We start from the raw sequence: 16212 nt of genomic DNA on the forward strand, positions 1-16212 counted from the left end.
CATCGCCTTGGGAACGACGCTTAGCGGGGAGGCGGCACATGGTGGGGCTCAGGCTGGCCAGGGCACCCCAAAAAAATTGTGGGACCCCATCTTGGCACAGACGGTGTAGTGAAGATGGGGCTTGGTGGCACTTGGTTTGGGGGTGCAGCTCCCCAGAAGAGGAGAAGGCCTGGTTGGCTTCATGCTGGTGCCCTGGTGTGCTGCTCCCTTACTGGGAGCTACTGGGAGGAACTGGAGCATGGAGGATGCTCATTTTGGGCCGTGCCATCATATCCCAACCCACATCCTATAATTACCCGGCTCTGCCCCGCTTGCCCCCCAGCATCCCCCCTCCCATGTGTAATTAGCTGCATCTCATGGTGCCGACCACTAATTAGGAGAAACTCATCAGGCAAAGGCTGTAACGAAGCTCCGGCGTGGCTCTCACGGGACCGTGACGACCGGGGGAATTTCCATGCAGGCAGTGGAGGCTGGATCCGGGTTTGGGTTATTATTTATTTTTTCCTCCCTTCTCCTGTGCTGTCAGCATTTATTTTAATTTTAACAATTAATTGCTGAGCCCAAAGAAGGGATGAGCCTGTGAGAAACACCTTTCAGTTGGCTTGATTTTTTTTTTTTTAATTTAAATGTATTTATTTTTGTTAGTGACTTCATTTCCTTATAGCAGATACATAAGGATATCCTCCGGAGCAGGAAGAAGGTTTATTTAATAGTGTTCAGCATCCTCTGCTCCTTCCCCTCCTTCTTGCAGGGTTGATCCCTCTCCAATTCGGGATGGAGTTGGGATCTGCAAGGGAAGGGGGTGATGCCGGGCATCCCATAAAAAGTCTAATAAAACTTTTTGGAGGATTGTGGAGGATCGATGCTGCAGGGATATTTAGGCAGATGCCTTGGAGCATCCCCATAGCGGGAATAGGGCCCCCAGATTGCTTCTTGGCTGGGATTTTTGCTGGCTGGTGACCCCAATGCTCCCCCTTGGGCAGGTCCCCCCGGTGATGAAGAGGAGCGGGATGCGCTGGTGGCTCGTCACCGTCCTGGGGGTGAGTACGGCCTCATCCACCCCACCCCACCCCTCTGCATCTCTGCTTTCGGCTCCTCCGATGCTCAAACCCATCCCAGCTTCACCACCCCACAGCCACAGTGGGGCATCCCAAAATGTTTCTCACACAGAAACTTGCAGCAGCTCAGCCCCAGGGAGATGCTTCATTTGGGTCAAGGGTGGGTTTTTTTCCCCAAAAATTCTTCCTCCTCCTTTTCTCCCCATTGTTGAAGCTGCTGCCAGGGGAGGGGCAATAGGGAGTGCGGCTTCTCCCTTGCTGCTGCCCCTGGGGCCACCGTGTTGTTCCGTGGCTGGGAGATGCTCTTGGCATGGGCCATGCAGGTACCCCAGGAGCTGGGGCTGCTTCCTCAGGGGGGCTCCACCTGAGCCAGGGTCGCCATGGGTTCGCGTCAGCCATGGTGAGTTTGCCACTGTCATGTCACAGGTGATGGGATTGCATCCGCCATGGTGTGTGCAGCGGGTTTGCACCCATCACATCACTTGTGACATGTTGGCATCCACCACGGAGCAGACGATGAGTTTGCATCCATCGTGTCGCTGGTGATGGGTTTGCATCCATCACAGGGCATGCAGTGAGTTTGCACCCATCATGTCACTGATGAGGGGTTTGCTTCCATCACGGTGCATGCGATGGGTTTGCACCCATCATGTCAGTGGTGACGGGTTTGTGTTGGCTGTGGTGCATGCAACGGGTTTGCACCTATCGCATCACTTGTGGCATGTTGGTGTCCATCGTGGTACATGTGATGTGTTTGCATCCACCACTGTGGATGTGGTGAATTTGCATCCACCACAGTGCAGGTGATGAGTTTGCATCCATCATGTCACGGGTGATGGGTTTGCATCCATCACGGTGCCTGCAATGGGTTTACATCCATCAAGTCATTGATGGTGGGTTTGAATCCGCCGTGGTGCGTGCAGCAGGTTTGCACCCATCGCATCACTTGTGACACGTTGGCATCCACCACGGAGCAGGCAATGAGTTTGCATCCATCATGTCGCTGGTGATGGGTTTGTATCCATCACAGGGCATGCAGTGAGTTTGCACCCATCATGTCACTGATGAGGGGTTTGCTTCCACCACGGTGCACGCGATGAGTTTGCATCCACCACGGTGCAGGCAATGAGTTTGCATCCATCGTGTCGCTGGTGATGGGTTTGCATCCATCGTGGTGCATGCAATGAGTTTGCCACCATCATGTCACTGATGATGGGTTTGGACTCACCATGGTGCATGCAGCGGGTTTGCACCCATCACATCACTTGTGACACGTTGGCATCTACCATGGTGCAGGTGATGAGTTTGCCACCATCATGTCACTGATGATGGGTTTGCATTCACCATGGTGCATGCAGCGGGTTCATCACATCACTTGTGACAGGGTGGTATCCACTGTAGTGCAGGTGATGGGTCTGCATCCATCATGTCACTGGTGATGGGTTTGCATCCATCACAGGGCACGCAATGAGCTTGCATCTGTCACGGTGCATGCGGTGGGTTTGCACCCATCGCATCACTTGTGACACGCTGGCATCCACCACGGAGCAGGCGATGAGTTTGCATCCATCGTGTCGCTGGTGATGGGTTTGCATCCATCACAGGGCATGCAGTGAGTTTGCATCTGTCATGGGGCATGCAGTGAGTTTGCACCCATCGTGGTGACATCCACTTGTGACAGGGTGGCATCCACCACGATGCATGCAGTGAGTTTGCATCCACCACTGTGCAGGTGATGGGTTTGCATCTGTCATGTCACTGGTGATGGGTTTGCACTGGCTGTGGTGCATGCAGGGGGTTTGCACCCATCACATCACTTGTGACACGTTGGCATCCACCGTGGTGCAGGCAATGAGTTTGCATCCATCATGTCACAGGTGGTGGGTTTGCATCCATCGTGGTGCATGCAATGAGTTTGCCACCATCATGTCACTGATGATGGGTTTGCATCTGCCATGGTGTGTGCAACGATTTTGCACCCATCACATCACTTGTGACATGTTGGCGTCCACCGTGGTGCAGGCGATGAGTTTCCATCCATCACTGTCGTGGGTTTGCATCCACCGTGGTGCAGGCGATGGGTTTGCATCTGCCATGTTGCTGGGGACGGGTTTGTGTCTGCCGTGGTCCACGCGAGTTCTGCATCCATCCCGTTGCTTGTGACGGGTTCACCTCTGCCGAGCACCCCCCCACTTCTCCTGCAGGTGCTGAGCGGAGCCAGCGCGGGGGCCGGGAGCTGCGGTGCTGCCAGTGCAGACGGGAAGCCGAGATGCCCGCCCGGAGAGGAGCCCGTGGGGGTGAGCCGTGCCCACCCGTGGCACATCCACCCGGGGGGAGGGTGCAGGATGTGGCCGTCGCTCACCTCCCTTTCCCGCCATGCAGGCCTGCGGCTCGGCGCAGGGGCCCGTGGGGACGTGCCGAGCTTGTCCCCCTGGCACCTTCTCGCCGGGGAATGTATCCTGCTCTGCTCACACCCGCTGCCGGGCCGGGAACAGGGTCCTGGTGGCACCGGGGACGGCGGTGACCGACAGCCGCTGCGGAGGCTGCCTGCCAGGGTGAGCCCAGCCTGGGGTGGGCGGGAGTTTGCAGCCCCGCAGCCACTTGTGGGTCGTATCCTGACCCTCCCTCTCCCACCCCGCAGGTTTTACAGCCCTGAAGGGGAGAGGGAGCCCTGGGGCCGGTGCTTGCCCTGTGCCGTCGCTCCCCGCAGCACCCCGGGGTGCCCAGGTGGGTGCTGGGGTTGGAGGTGTCACCCCAGTTTTGTGGGTGCTGAAAGAGCTCGTGCCAGCGTTTGAGAGGAGACGTGATGTCCTGCCAGGGTGTGGCAGCTGAGAACGCCTCCGCTCACCACACGAGTGGCTTCTGCTTCCCTGGGGGCCAACCCTGCAGCGGGGCTCAGTGGGAAAACGGGATTTAATCTCAACAAAACCCTTCTCTGAGGCTGAGCCGGTGCCTCCCCCCAGGCCGACGGCGAGCCCGCAGCCCTGACACCCCGGGCTGGCTGGCGGGGACCAACGGCACACGTGTGACCCTGATCGGTGAGGAAGAGGAGGAAGAGGAGGCGGCGGCAGCGCAGGCGGCCGTGCTGACCATCGTCCCCGTCTTCTGTGCCATGGGCTTGTTGGGCATCCTGGTCTGCAACCTGCTGAAGAGGAAGGGCTACCACTGCACCACTGGCAAGGACCCCCAGCCCGGCGGCACCGGTGAGCCCCCGGTTGTGCCACGGGCACCTTTTGGTGGTCCCCCACATCCGTCTTGTCTCACGCAGCCCATCCACAGAATCACCGAATCATTCAGGTTGGAAAAGCCCCTCGGGATCATCGAGTCCAACCCTCAGCCCGACTCTACAAAGTTCTCCCCTACCCCACATCCCCCAACAGCTCATCTAAACATCCCCGTGGCTTCTGGTCCTTGTTGTCCCATGACATCCTGCTCAACTTTGAAAGTGGGGGGGGGGGGGTTTATCCCCCTGCCCCCCAACTTCTGCTTCCAGGTCCCAGCTCCATCTACCAGCTGGAGGACGCCAACGAGGACACCATCGGGGTGCTGGTGCGGTTGATCACCGAGAAGAAAGGTCAGGGGGGGTCCCTGGAGGGGGGGTGACATGGGCCAGACCCCCGTGACCCCCCATCATGGTCTCCCCCCACCCCCATAGAAAACGCTGCGGCGCTGGAGGAGCTGCTGAAGGAACATCACGGCCAACAGCCGATGCCACTGGGCTACACCCCCCCAAATAAGTAAGACCCCCTCCCAAGGTTGCACTGAGGAACCTCCCGTGGTGGGACCAACCCCACACTGATGGCATCTCCCCCCCTGCCCCTTCCCTTCCCAGGCTGCACCTCCTGCCTCAGTTTCCCCCCTCCTGCCAGCACCAGCAGCACCTCCACACGGTGCAGGGTCCGGCCCCATGCGCCCGCTGCAGCCAGAAGAAGTGGCCCGAGGTGCTGCCATCAATCCACGTCCCCAAGGTCCCCAAACCCGGGGGTCGTCCCAGCGAGGTCACCATCCTCTCCGTCGGCAGGTAAGTGGGGACTCCCCCACAGTGTGTGTGTCCCCCCCCCGCCCTCCAGGGTGGGGACAGGCTGATGTGATGCTCCCCCCTCAACAGGTTTCGGGTGTCCCGGATCCCCGAGATGAGGAGTGAGGTGGGGGGAGAACCCACCCACGGTTCCCTCCCCACCGGTAGTGGGATGCGGCCCCCCTGGTTGAAAAGCACCAACGGCCCCCTTGAGGTGAGGGGGTGCGGAGGGGGAGGGTGGTGGGGAACCCCCTTCCTGGGGAAAAAAGGGGCTTTAGAAGGCTGGCAGATAGAGCGTTAACTCTGAAGCCTAATGGGGGCATCTGGTGATTTGTGATTTCACCCCCAAGCCTCTTCCAGCAGCTGGGAGGCTTAAAAAAAATACGGCAAAAATTGAGCCTGAAGGGGTTCGAGTCGTGTCCCCCCCACCATTTCCTCACACCCCCCCACCTTTAAGGTGCTGTAGGGGGTTCTGGAGTGGGTGCTGGGGGTGCAGGGGTGGGTGCTGGTGTAACGGGGTGCTGCACTGGTGCTGGTGACCCCAGGGTGTTCTGCAGCTGCCGGCGCTTTAATGTACCCCCGTCCCCTCTGCATCTGCACGCTCCCGTACAGCTACACCTATATACACCCCTAGAGCACGCTATAAGCACGTATGCAAATGTCCATATGCCCCTATACACATTTGCATACATTTACATGTATAGTCATGCACCCATACCTGCTCCAAAGGCTATATATGTGTATGTGCACTTATATATGCGCACGCACCCATATACCACACCACAGCCATGCCCTCGCACACACGTGTGTGCACCCCCCGTGCATGGAAATAGCTATGTGCACGCACACGTGTGTAGATGTGCACACATTGCTGAACACGTGCACACATACACACATGTGTGCGCACGCATGTACCTGCACACACACGTGTGGAGTTATACACATGCCTGCAAACACGTGCTGAGCTCTGTAAGTGTGTCTACATGTGCACACGCACGCACAGATGTGTGCATGTGTGGACCTGCCTCTGCACACATGTGTAAATACAGAATCCCAGAATCATCTTGGTTGGAAAAGCCCTTGAAGCTCCTCCAGTCCAACCATGAACCTCACCCTGACCGTTCCCAACTCCACCAGCTCCCTCAGCGCTGGGTCAGCCCGACTCTTCAACCCCTCCAGGGATGGGGACTCCCCCCCTGCCCTGGGCAGCCCATTCCAACGCCCAACAACCCCTTCTGCAAAGAAATCCTTCCTAAGAGCCAGTCTGACCCTGCCCTGGCGCAGCTTGAGGCCATTCCCTCTTGGCCTGCCGCTGGGTCCTTGGCTCAAGAGACTCATCCCCCCTCTCTGCACCCTCCTCTCAGGGAGTTGGGGAGGGCCAGGAGGTCTCCCCTCAGCCTCCTCTTCTCCACACTAAACCCCCCCAGTTCCCTCAGCCGCTCCCCATCACACCTGTGCTCCAGACCCTGCACCAGCTCCGTTGCCCTTCTCTGGACACGCTCGAGTCATTCAATGGCCTTTTTGGAGTGAGGGGCCCAAAACTGAACCCAGGAATCGAGGTGCGGCCTCACCAGTGCCGAGCACAGGGGTAAGATCCCTTCCCTGTCCCTGCTGGCCACGCTATTGCTGATACAAGCCAGGATGCCACTGGCCTTCTTGGCCACCTGGGCACACTGCTGGCTCATGTCCACCCATGCTGGCTATTTGTCCATACGTGTCCGTGCATATGCAGTGGTGTGTGCACGTGCGTGTGTCTGTGTGTGCGTGCACACTTCCAGAGCTCCATGCACTGGTGTGGGTGGGTTTACATGTGTGCATGACTGCATACATGTGTGTGCATGTACATAGGTGCATGACCTCATGGCCCTCTCCAACTCCCTGAGAGGAGGGTGCAGAGAGGGGGGATGAGTCTCTTGAGCCAAGGACCCAGCGGCAGGCCAAGAGGGAATGGCCTCAAGCTGCACCAGGGCAGGGTCAGACTGGCTCTTAGGAAGGATTTCTTTGCAGAAGGGGTTGTTGGGCGTTGGAATGGGCTGCCCAGGGCAGGGGGGGAGTCCCCATCCCTGGAGGGGTTGAAGAGTCGGGCTGACCCAGCGCTGAGGGATCTGGTGGAGTTGGGAACGGTCAGGGTGAGGTTCATGGTTGGACTGGAGGAGCTTCAAGGGCTTTTCCAACCTCGATGATTCTGGGATTCTGTGATAGCACACGCAAACCCACCTCTGCATGCCTACACGTGTGCACATGCACATATGTACACCCACACACATGTGTGCGGTCATGTCTGTGAGCAAACACACCCACATTTGCACAGGGAGCTCTTAAGTGTGCACACCCCCCCCACACACGTGCACCCCCCTCCCTCCCCAGCACCCCTCCCCGGCCCTTGTTTACCCCCCGCCCCGCACCCAGAGCTGGGTGCAGCACCCATGGGTGCCCCTCCGCACCCTGCTGAGCCCGCCCAGCTCATGACACTGATGGTGGGTGCTCACTGCAGCCCCCCAGCACCCGCAGGGGCCATCCCGGACACCGTGTCCCCTCCAGCTCCCATCACCCTGGGCTGGCTCAAGCCATTTGGGGACACCTTCACCCTGCTGAGCCCGTGGCCAAATCCTGCAGGGCCTCAGCACCCTTATGGGGGGGGGCCTGGACCTGCTGAGGGTGGGGACACTGGGGAGGTGTGGGGACAACCTGGGTGGCTGCTCTTGGCAGGAGTTGTCCCCTCCAACACAGGATGTCCCAGGATAGTGACAGCCACTGTGGACGTTGGCCCAGGGAATGACACCAAGTGGCTTCCACTACCTTGGGGGGTGCAAAGGGCCCAATTCAGTCTCTGGGGACCACCCCTTGTCCTCCACAGCTGGCACCTGGCCCAGGAGCTGCCTTGGGGGGCCAGTGACACCCACAAAGACCCCAGGGCGGGGACGGAGGATGTTGGGCACTGCGTGGAAGCCAGTCCCGCTCGGAGCCATGAAGTGTTGGAGGTGACATCTTGGCTTCTGCTCCTGCCACCAAGGTGTCCAAACCCAACATCTTGCCCAGCTGGTGACAAGGATTCCCTGTCCCCGAGGTCTAGTGGTGGCCACAGCATGGTGGCCTGATGCAGAGCATCTCTGGGACCCATGACACCAGTGGTGGTGGCCACGGTATGGTGGCATCTCCAGGAGCCATGACACCAGTGGTGGTAGCCACAGTGTGGTGGCCTGATGAAGAGCATCTCCGGGAGCCATGACACTGGTGATAGTGGCCTAATGGAGGACATCTCTGGGAGCCACTACACCAGTGGTGGTGGCCACAGCGTGATGGCTTGATGGAGAGCATCTCCAGAAGCTGCAACACCAGTGGTGGTGGCCACAGCATGGTGGTCTAATGGAGAGCTTCTCCGAGAGCCGAAACACCGGTGGTGGTGGCCATGGTGTGGTGGTCTGATGGAGAGCATCTCTGGGTGTGGCAGGTGCACCCACACAATGAAAATAGGGCTTCTTGGCTGCTGAAGTGTAGCAGCTCCTGACTGCCTTTGCTCTCGGGGCTTCGCAGTAGTTGGGGCCTTTGGCCAATAGGAGCCGCTATTGACTACAGGTCAGACTCGGCCTGGGTATAAATGGAGTCCCCTGGGGGAGCCACTTGGAGCTCGTCCCCTGGAGCAGCAGCTGCGGTCGAGGACTCTCCCCTTGGGTCAGGACGCTGCCCAAGGAAACTCCTCGAGGTGCCTTGGGTCGGGACGCTGCCCTGAGCAGGTCCTCGAGGTTGAGAGCCCTCACTTGTCAGGTGAGTGAGAGAGCATTTGGGGTTGTCGTTAAACCCTAGGGAGTTGTTCTGTTCTCCTCTCACAGACATTCAAACCTGTAATTTACAGAGAGCTAGTTAATTGTGTTAATAATAAATTTTCAATTTTTGGTGGTTGGTTGTTTTTGAGAGCCTCCGTAACACCGGGAGTCATGACACTGGTGGTAGTGGCCATGGTGTGGTAGCCTGATGGAGAGCATCTCGGGGAGCCACGGTGCTAGTGGCCATGGCATGGTGGCTTGATGGGGAGCTTCTCCAGGAGCCACGATGCCAGAGCACAGCTCCATTGGAGGCACCATGCAACGGAGGACGTTTCACAGCCGGGATGCCATCTCATGGTCACCTTCTGGGCCTGTGGAACTTGAAGCTGCTCCAGGAAGGTCATGAGCTCTTGATTTCCCTCCATCACCAGGTGCCAGCGCTCACCAGCACAGGCTAATGAGAGTCTCTGGGTCATGGGCCAACTCCCACCTTACCAACAACCCAACCAGGGCATGGGTTGCTCTGGCCAAAGGTGGTCTCCTGCATTGACATGTCCTCTATCCACAAGCTCAACTGGTCCAGGAGAACATGGTGGTGATGCTCTGCTCACCATGAAGGTCACACACCCCACTTGCCATAGGAGCTGCTTCTATAGGATCACGTTAGCTTGGCCATGTTGGGGGCAGTGGGACAACCCACCCAAGGTTGGGTTGGAGACCATCAAGCTCCACCACCAACCTAGAAATGGGTTTATGGCCCATCCCCTGCACTCCTCCAACACATCACCGCGCCAAAAAAGCAACCACCAAACCCTCTCGGGCTCTTTTATTTATTTTTTTTTTTGGAAACATTTTAATAGTTATCGAATGTTCTACATCTTACAGTAAATATCGTACAGTTACAAACTCTTGGCTGAAATCTGTCAGGGAGATCACGACCTGATCTTCAGAACCAAAACCAGAACAGAAAACAAACGGAAAAAAACCCCAAATTTACATTTCAGATGAACAAACCGAGGCTGTGGGGCTTCCAGGGCATCAGTTCAAGGCCATGTTCCCTACACACCTTTGAGACTTAGACTTGGAAGACATGGTTACACTTGGTTTTAAATTTTTTTTCTTTGTTTTTTTTTTGGTTTTTTTTAATATTTATTTTTGCTTAAGAGGTCCAATAATATTTAAAAACAAGCTGGCCTGGCGGTTGAAATGAATTAAAAAATTAATTACAGAGAAACAGGGGTAGGAGCTGGCGTAGGTTTGCTCTGTCCTATGGGAATGGGAGGGTTTGGGTGCCATCCTGCACCCCGCTGTCTCATTTTCCCTTCCTCACTGTGCTTCCCCATGGCTGCTGACCCTACAATCGCTCCCCACCCGACGCCCTCATCCTGAACCCCCTTTGCCCCGGGAAAAACGCAGCTCCCCCAGCACCATCCCTTGCAGCAAGATGCAGCGATGCTGCAGGTGGCTGCGTTGCATCAAGATTTTTCCCTACAAACAGCACAACTGAGTGTTTCCAACTGGGAATTGCTGCTGTTCAACCACGTATTTTTCTACTCCTGCTTTGCAAACATCCCTGTAACAGGTTATTTTACCCGATTACAGGTGAATCTGTTAAGTGCCATGGTACAACATGCTACAAAAATGCCTTTTCCAAGCTCTCCTCCCTCCCAAGCCCCTTAACAGGCTTTATTTTCCTTTTTTCCCTATGGGAGTGCTAGCACACAGCAGAGAAAATAGCCAGAGCCTGATCCTGCCCACAGCCTGGCACTCAGGGCAAAGCAAAGATGGGCAGAGGGTCGCCACGTTTCAAGGGGTGATAGATGGAGGGCCTAACAATATTGACAATTAAAAAAAAACAAACCAAAAAACCTGGATTTATGGGTATCCATCGGCTCTTATTGCTATTGTCGGCTGGTTGGGTTTTCTTATCAGAAATAAACCCCCAAATGTGGTTTTTCTCCCTCTAAGAAAGCAAGACACGACTTCACGCCCTCCGGCTGGGGACTGCATCATCCCAAATCCCCATGTGGGGAGGAAGGCGATGGCAAAGACAGAGGTCTCTCCCGGAAGGACTGTATTCAGCAGGATGCTGGGGAGAAAAACGGATACTCTGAAACATCCATCATTAAAGCAAACTCCTTAAATAACACTTTACGGTAATTACAGCTTGAAACTGCAAAAAAGCTGGACTGGGTTGTTATTATTCTTCATAAAATAAAGGAGCAAATCCTCACCCGGAGGGTTCAGCCACTTGGAGGCGTGATGGGTACAGGCTCCAAGGGGCTCGCTCAGGTTGGGGGCTACTACCACTATTAATATGCCTTTTTTCCCCAAAAAATTGCATTACAGCTCATGTTTTAAAGCAGAGATAATGGCAGGGATGGGTTAATGGTCGTAACAGCGGTTTGAGAGTTATTTTCCTTCCTCTTTAGCTGGAATTTTAATCTCCAAGACACTCTGCCTGATGCTAAGGATGGTTTAACCCCTCCTGCTCTTCCCCGCTAACGCCTGGTGTGATCCTCCACTGGGGGAAACCCTTTTCCTTAACCAACATTGGCAAAGCTTTGGTAGAGTGAAATATTTGAGAAGCTGGTGGCCCCCATCAGTGTCCCCCCTGCTAAGGGAGTCCCTCACTGGGCTGTGACCTCCCCAGGACTTTAACTTAAGCCATGACTTGGCCAAGGAAAGGCCTTGGGATCATGGGCTTTCCTCCCATCCTTCCATCTACCCAAAAGACCATGTTCCTCCATGGGGAAGGGGACAGGGTGCAGGTCATTGCTGGCATGAGCTGGGCCACAACAAGCCCCACATAGTGGCCAGGAGCATCTCGCCACCACCACGGCCCCATGAAGCCACTGTGGGAAAGAGCTACTCAAACCTGGAGCCATGTGGTAGCCCCAGAGCCACGCAGTGGCCCTGGAGCCATGCAGTGGTCCAAGCCTAAACGCAACACCAGTTGCCAAATGCGCTCACCAAAGCCTCTTGCCCAACAGACGGTGAATTATTTCACCTCTTCACACCCTGGTTGAATTAATGAGCATTTCTGCCTGGGCATAATGGGATGAGGAACCTCACATCTGCTACTGATCCAAGTGAAGGAATTAAAACTAAACCACCCCATGTCAGATCTCATTAGCAGTAACACTGGGTGATCCTCCACCACTAGCGTTTTCTTTCAGGAGAAAGCCTAGCATCTCCTTCATAGCCCTGGGCCAAAATTTTAGCAGTCGTTCCTAAAGCAGTTAAGGGTGAAGGGTGCCTAGGCCAGTGGTAGGACGGTGTCTGCTGGGAAAGGTCCTTCTCCACAGAGTCTGGCGTGTTTTAACGAAGCTCATTGGACTCTGCAAGTCGTAGTGCTGGTATGTTGGCTAGGGCTTACGCTGTTTTAACGCTGATAGACAGCTCCTAATACATAACATGAAGTCAACAGTGAGAGCAAAAAAAGGGTATCTGAGAGGTCTTCAATTCCTGTGATCTATTTGGGTTCTTCTTTTTTGGCCCAGGTTTACTGTAGCGTGCTACAAACAGCAGAAGGATTATTTCCAAAAGTCCTGTTGCTCTTTACATGCTTAACCCTTGGCTTCACCAAGCTGAATGGGGCAACCCTCTGATTACTCTTTTTTTTTCCTTCTCTTTTCCTTTTATATAAACGCAAAGCGCAGCCCAAAGTACTACACAGGCAATATCCACCTTCCCCACCCCACAGCACTGGTGTTCAGTCTTCACCCACTTTGTTCTTGAGGTTGGGAAGGTCAGCCAGAGCTTTGCTAGATTTCCTTTAAAACCAGCAGAACCCACCAAATGACCCCCATACAGAAGCGCTGGTGCCAACAACCAACCTGACAAACCAACCAGCGACAGGAAAAGTCCTCTTGGGTCCCTAAACTTGTTTCTCCTCATTTGGATCATGCTCATGGGAAGGAGCTCCAGCAGCTCCTCCCAACAGCAGCAAAAGCCCAGCTGGGAGACACCACCAAGAGCAAGGAGGTCTCACCCAGGTGCCAACAACTGGTCACCTTGCTCTTCTGAAAGACCTTCCAGTCTAACCTCTACACGACTGTGTCCCAGCCAAGGTCTTCACTGCCCTCACCTCCATCTGGAGATGTGACACGGGCATAAGCAAAGCAGAGCAACCAACAGAGATATCTGGGCACTGACTTGACACCACGCGTGGGTCAGAAACCCAAGCCAGGCAGTGCCGGGAGGGTTTCCCATCCACGTTTCCTAACCTGACCTCTTTAAAGGCTCTGGAGTTGGTCTGTTGTGACAACCTCAGAGCCCAAGAGATGTGAGAGTTGCAAACAAGCTGCTGGGTGCTTAGAGCTCTTTTGGCACACTTGAGGGAAAACCCAAAATCCAACAATATTATTGTCTTCGGAAAAAAAAAGAAAATCCTTGTTTCTATGCTGGGTTTAGTGATAAGGATTTAAAAACAAACTGGCCACAAGCATTGTCTGCAAATGCGAACTCTCTCTCTGCTGCCCTCAAGACAACTTATTGCTCTATGTGGGACACCCTGAGGTGGGATGTCACTGGCCGCAGTCGGCTTCATGTCCTTGCACCCTTGGGTAAGCCAAAACCCCCAGAAATTACCCCGATGCCCACAGCCTCTGCGTGCCCGTTGTCTCCCAGGCCGGTCCACGTCACCTCCCCTGCTCTTGCTTTTTCTCAGGTGCCTTCCCATGAGGAAGGCGACATGTTTATTGCTATTGCTTCCTCTTCCTCCCACTTCTCTCCACTCGCCAAGCAGAGCAGCCGGAGATCGCCCCCCTCTCCGACCTTTCTCTATGGTGCTGGGATTTGCTCTTGGATGAACGTTTCTCCTGGAAGTCTCCAAGCCCAGCTGTAACCCAAAGAATGGGGGCAGGGGGGCACCTCAGTTGCCACAGAGGCGTCACAGTTTGGTGTCAGCCCTGCCAATGACACAGGTGCAAGGTGAAGCAACCCGTCTTCCCCCTTGCCCTGCCTCGAAGACTACTCTCCATCAACCAGTCTCCCTCTTTCCCCACACCAGCAGACTCTGGAGAAGCCCTTCCAAGCAACCCCTGGACCCAGAGAAGCTCTTCAGACCAACTCCTGGACCCAGAGAAGCTCTTCAGACCAACTCCTGGACCTAGAGAAGCTCTTCAGACCAACTCCTGAACCTAGAGGAGCTATTCAGACCAACCACTGGACCTGGAGAAGCTCTTCAGACCAACCCCTGGACCTGGAGAAGCTCTTCAGACCAACCATTGGACATGGAGAAGCTCTTCAGACCAACCCCTGGACCTGGAGAAGCTATTCAGACCAACCCTTGGGCATCTCCTTGCTTCCTTCAACAGCCGCCCGGCAAATGTCTGCCTGCAAACGGTAGCCATGCAAGGAAGGAGCTGCCTTCTCTCTCACACAGCCCCAGGATGTGGGTGATGGTGAGCAGCTCGTTTTCCCAAGAGGTACAAGATGCTACCAGGGCATGCACTCCTCCACTGCTCTCTTCCCATCACGCAAGACCCGTTTGCCCAGTTGGAAAAAGCAGACCAAAGACCCGATGGTGACCAGTCCTCCTACTTCCTAAGACAAGTGTGTTACATCGCTAATTATATTTATATTCTCTTACTCCTACAAAAGAAGGGATGAGTTCAGAATTTCACTGCAGATAATGCATTTATAATCTATCACGACAGCTATCTGGAAGACACCAATTTTCTTGTAATATGTTATGGAAGATTAAATAATTTATATTATTCAACTAAAAATACCCAAAACCAAATCGGATAAGCCTGCCTACCAGCGCTGTGCTTTTCACATAGTACCCTGAACATCAACCACTCCTACTAGCCAAAGAAAATCTAGGCTCTCGTCAACAACAACGACAACAGAAAAATAACAAAAAGAACCCAAACAAACAAGAAGTGGGGGATCTTTGCACCACTCAGCTGGGCAATGCTGGAAAAGTGAATATTCTGAGCTTTCAAATGATAGGACCAAAGAGAGAACTTTACTATTGCTCAGTGTCAGTATGTGTGTTACACAATTTATGTGGGTTGGGGAGGAGGAAGGGGGAGAGGAGGAAAAAAAAAAAAAAGAGGCAGAAGATTAGAAAAAGCAGCTTTTACAAAAACCACTAAAGAATGCATAAAGTGACCCTTGCACTTTTTTTTTCCTTTTTTTCTTTTGTTCTTGCAAACAGACGAAGTGCTGCAGTACAGTGGCCACAGCACCGATGTAAGACTTGTGTAGTTGCATACAATGTTTGACTCCGGATCTGGAAGAGAGGAAACATATTAAAAACAAGGAGTTAGAAGCAAGCGGTGGAGGATCAGACAAGGCTGTTCTCCTCTCCTCTGCACCCCTGTACCGTGTGCAGCACATACAGCTGATGCTTATGGGATTTAACCATCCCTTGCGCCGCTCCGCGGGCAATTTCTTGGGTACGGAGCTGAGAAAGCAGCAGCTCGCCGATGGTATCCAATGCACAGGATTAAAAATATGCAGATGGGATGCTCTCTGCTAATTGCACAACAATTTGTCATGGGCAGGATTAACCCAGCGTAATGTATGCAGCAAGGAGAGATTTCAGATAACCCCCGGGGCTGGATGAGATCTGCGCTGCCTCCCCGTGCAGCGTCATGTGTTCCCATCAGCTGCGTTGCCCGTTAATTGGGCATGATGGACCAAGGGCTCCAGCAACATGCGGAGGGCGTTTAACCGAGCAGCTGGGATTGCTGGGATCCGGAGCACGGCACGAACCTGCAGCTGGTTGCAGGCAGCTGCACGCAACCCTGGCGCTAATGAACAGGATGATCTCCCAGCATGTTTTAGCAGGGAAAAAAAAAAACCATATTCAAGTGATATGAAAGCTGGGGAGGGACTCTTGATTAGGGAGGGTAGTGATAGGATGAGGGATAACAGTTTTAAACTGACAGAGGGGAGATTTAGATTAGATGTAAGGAAGAAATTCTTCCCTGTGAGGGTGGGGAGGCCCTGGCAGAGGTTGCCCAGAGAAGCTGTGGCTGCCCCCTCCCTGGAAGGGTTCAAGGCCAGGTTGGACGGGGCTTTGGGCAACCTGGGCTAGTGGAAGGTGGCCCTGCCTGTGGCAGGGGGGTTGGAATTGGATGATCTTTAAGGCCCCTTCCAACCCAAACCATTCTGTGATTCTCTGAAAGACCATGATGCATCCAAAACCTAAAAGCATGAAAATCTCCACCCTCGCAGCGCCTGACCGCACTCAGAGCAGCTTGATGCCACCGAGGTCACTCAAGGCAAAGCCTTGCACGCACCGAGCAGCAAGAGGGAAGGTCAAGGTATGCCGTGCTTTGCTAACACCCTCCATAGCCCCGTGACAGCACGCCATGCAGCTATCCCTGCCAGGAGCAGTGCTAAATGGCTCTTC

General features: G+C 54.6%; 2 protein-coding genes across 6 annotated transcripts in view; one reads left to right on the plus strand and one right to left on the minus strand.

Annotated features, from left to right (window-relative positions):
• The first annotated feature begins 989 nt into the window (after nucleotides 1-989).
• On the plus strand, nucleotides 990-8973 carry RELT (RELT TNF receptor). The gene is made up of 10 exons (XM_074817038.1): nucleotides 990-1040; nucleotides 3263-3355; nucleotides 3441-3613; nucleotides 3700-3785; nucleotides 4022-4261; nucleotides 4552-4632; nucleotides 4714-4795; nucleotides 4891-5079; nucleotides 5167-5290; nucleotides 7934-8973. Exons 1-10 carry the CDS (start codon nucleotides 996-998, stop codon nucleotides 7970-7972), a joined length of 1152 nt encoding a protein of 383 aa, XP_074673139.1. The 5' UTR covers nucleotides 990-995; the 3' UTR covers nucleotides 7973-8973.
• A 683-nt stretch (nucleotides 8974-9656) lies between these two features.
• The window catches only part of FAM168A (family with sequence similarity 168 member A), a 224211-nt gene continuing 217655 nt past the window's right edge, over nucleotides 9657-16212 (minus strand). For 4 of the 5 annotated variants that reach the window (XM_074816531.1, XM_074816528.1, XM_074816530.1 and 1 more), the window contains one exon: nucleotides 9657-15084. The gene's annotated coding sequence lies outside the window, so the exon portion shown is untranslated. The remainder of the gene's footprint in view (nucleotides 15085-16212) is intronic. The other variant, XR_012622175.1, reaches the window with a different exon arrangement.

This window comes from Strix aluco, chromosome 2, assembly GCF_031877795.1.
Source record: "Strix aluco isolate bStrAlu1 chromosome 2, bStrAlu1.hap1, whole genome shotgun sequence".
Classification (NCBI taxonomy): Eukaryota; Metazoa; Chordata; class Aves; order Strigiformes; family Strigidae; genus Strix; species Strix aluco.

Excerpts from the sequence above, each read along its gene's own strand:
- RELT (XM_074817038.1), top strand. The coding sequence starts at position 996 with ATGAAGAGGAGCGGGATGCGCTGGTGGCTCGTCACCGTCCTGGGG. Across the intron at positions 3,786-4,021 it reads CAGCACCCCGGGGTGCCCAG|GCCGACGGCGAGCCCGCAGC; the intron begins GTGGGTGCTGGG and ends GCCTCCCCCCAG. Across the intron at positions 4,262-4,551 it reads CCCCCAGCCCGGCGGCACCG|GTCCCAGCTCCATCTACCAG; the intron begins GTGAGCCCCCGG and ends TTCTGCTTCCAG.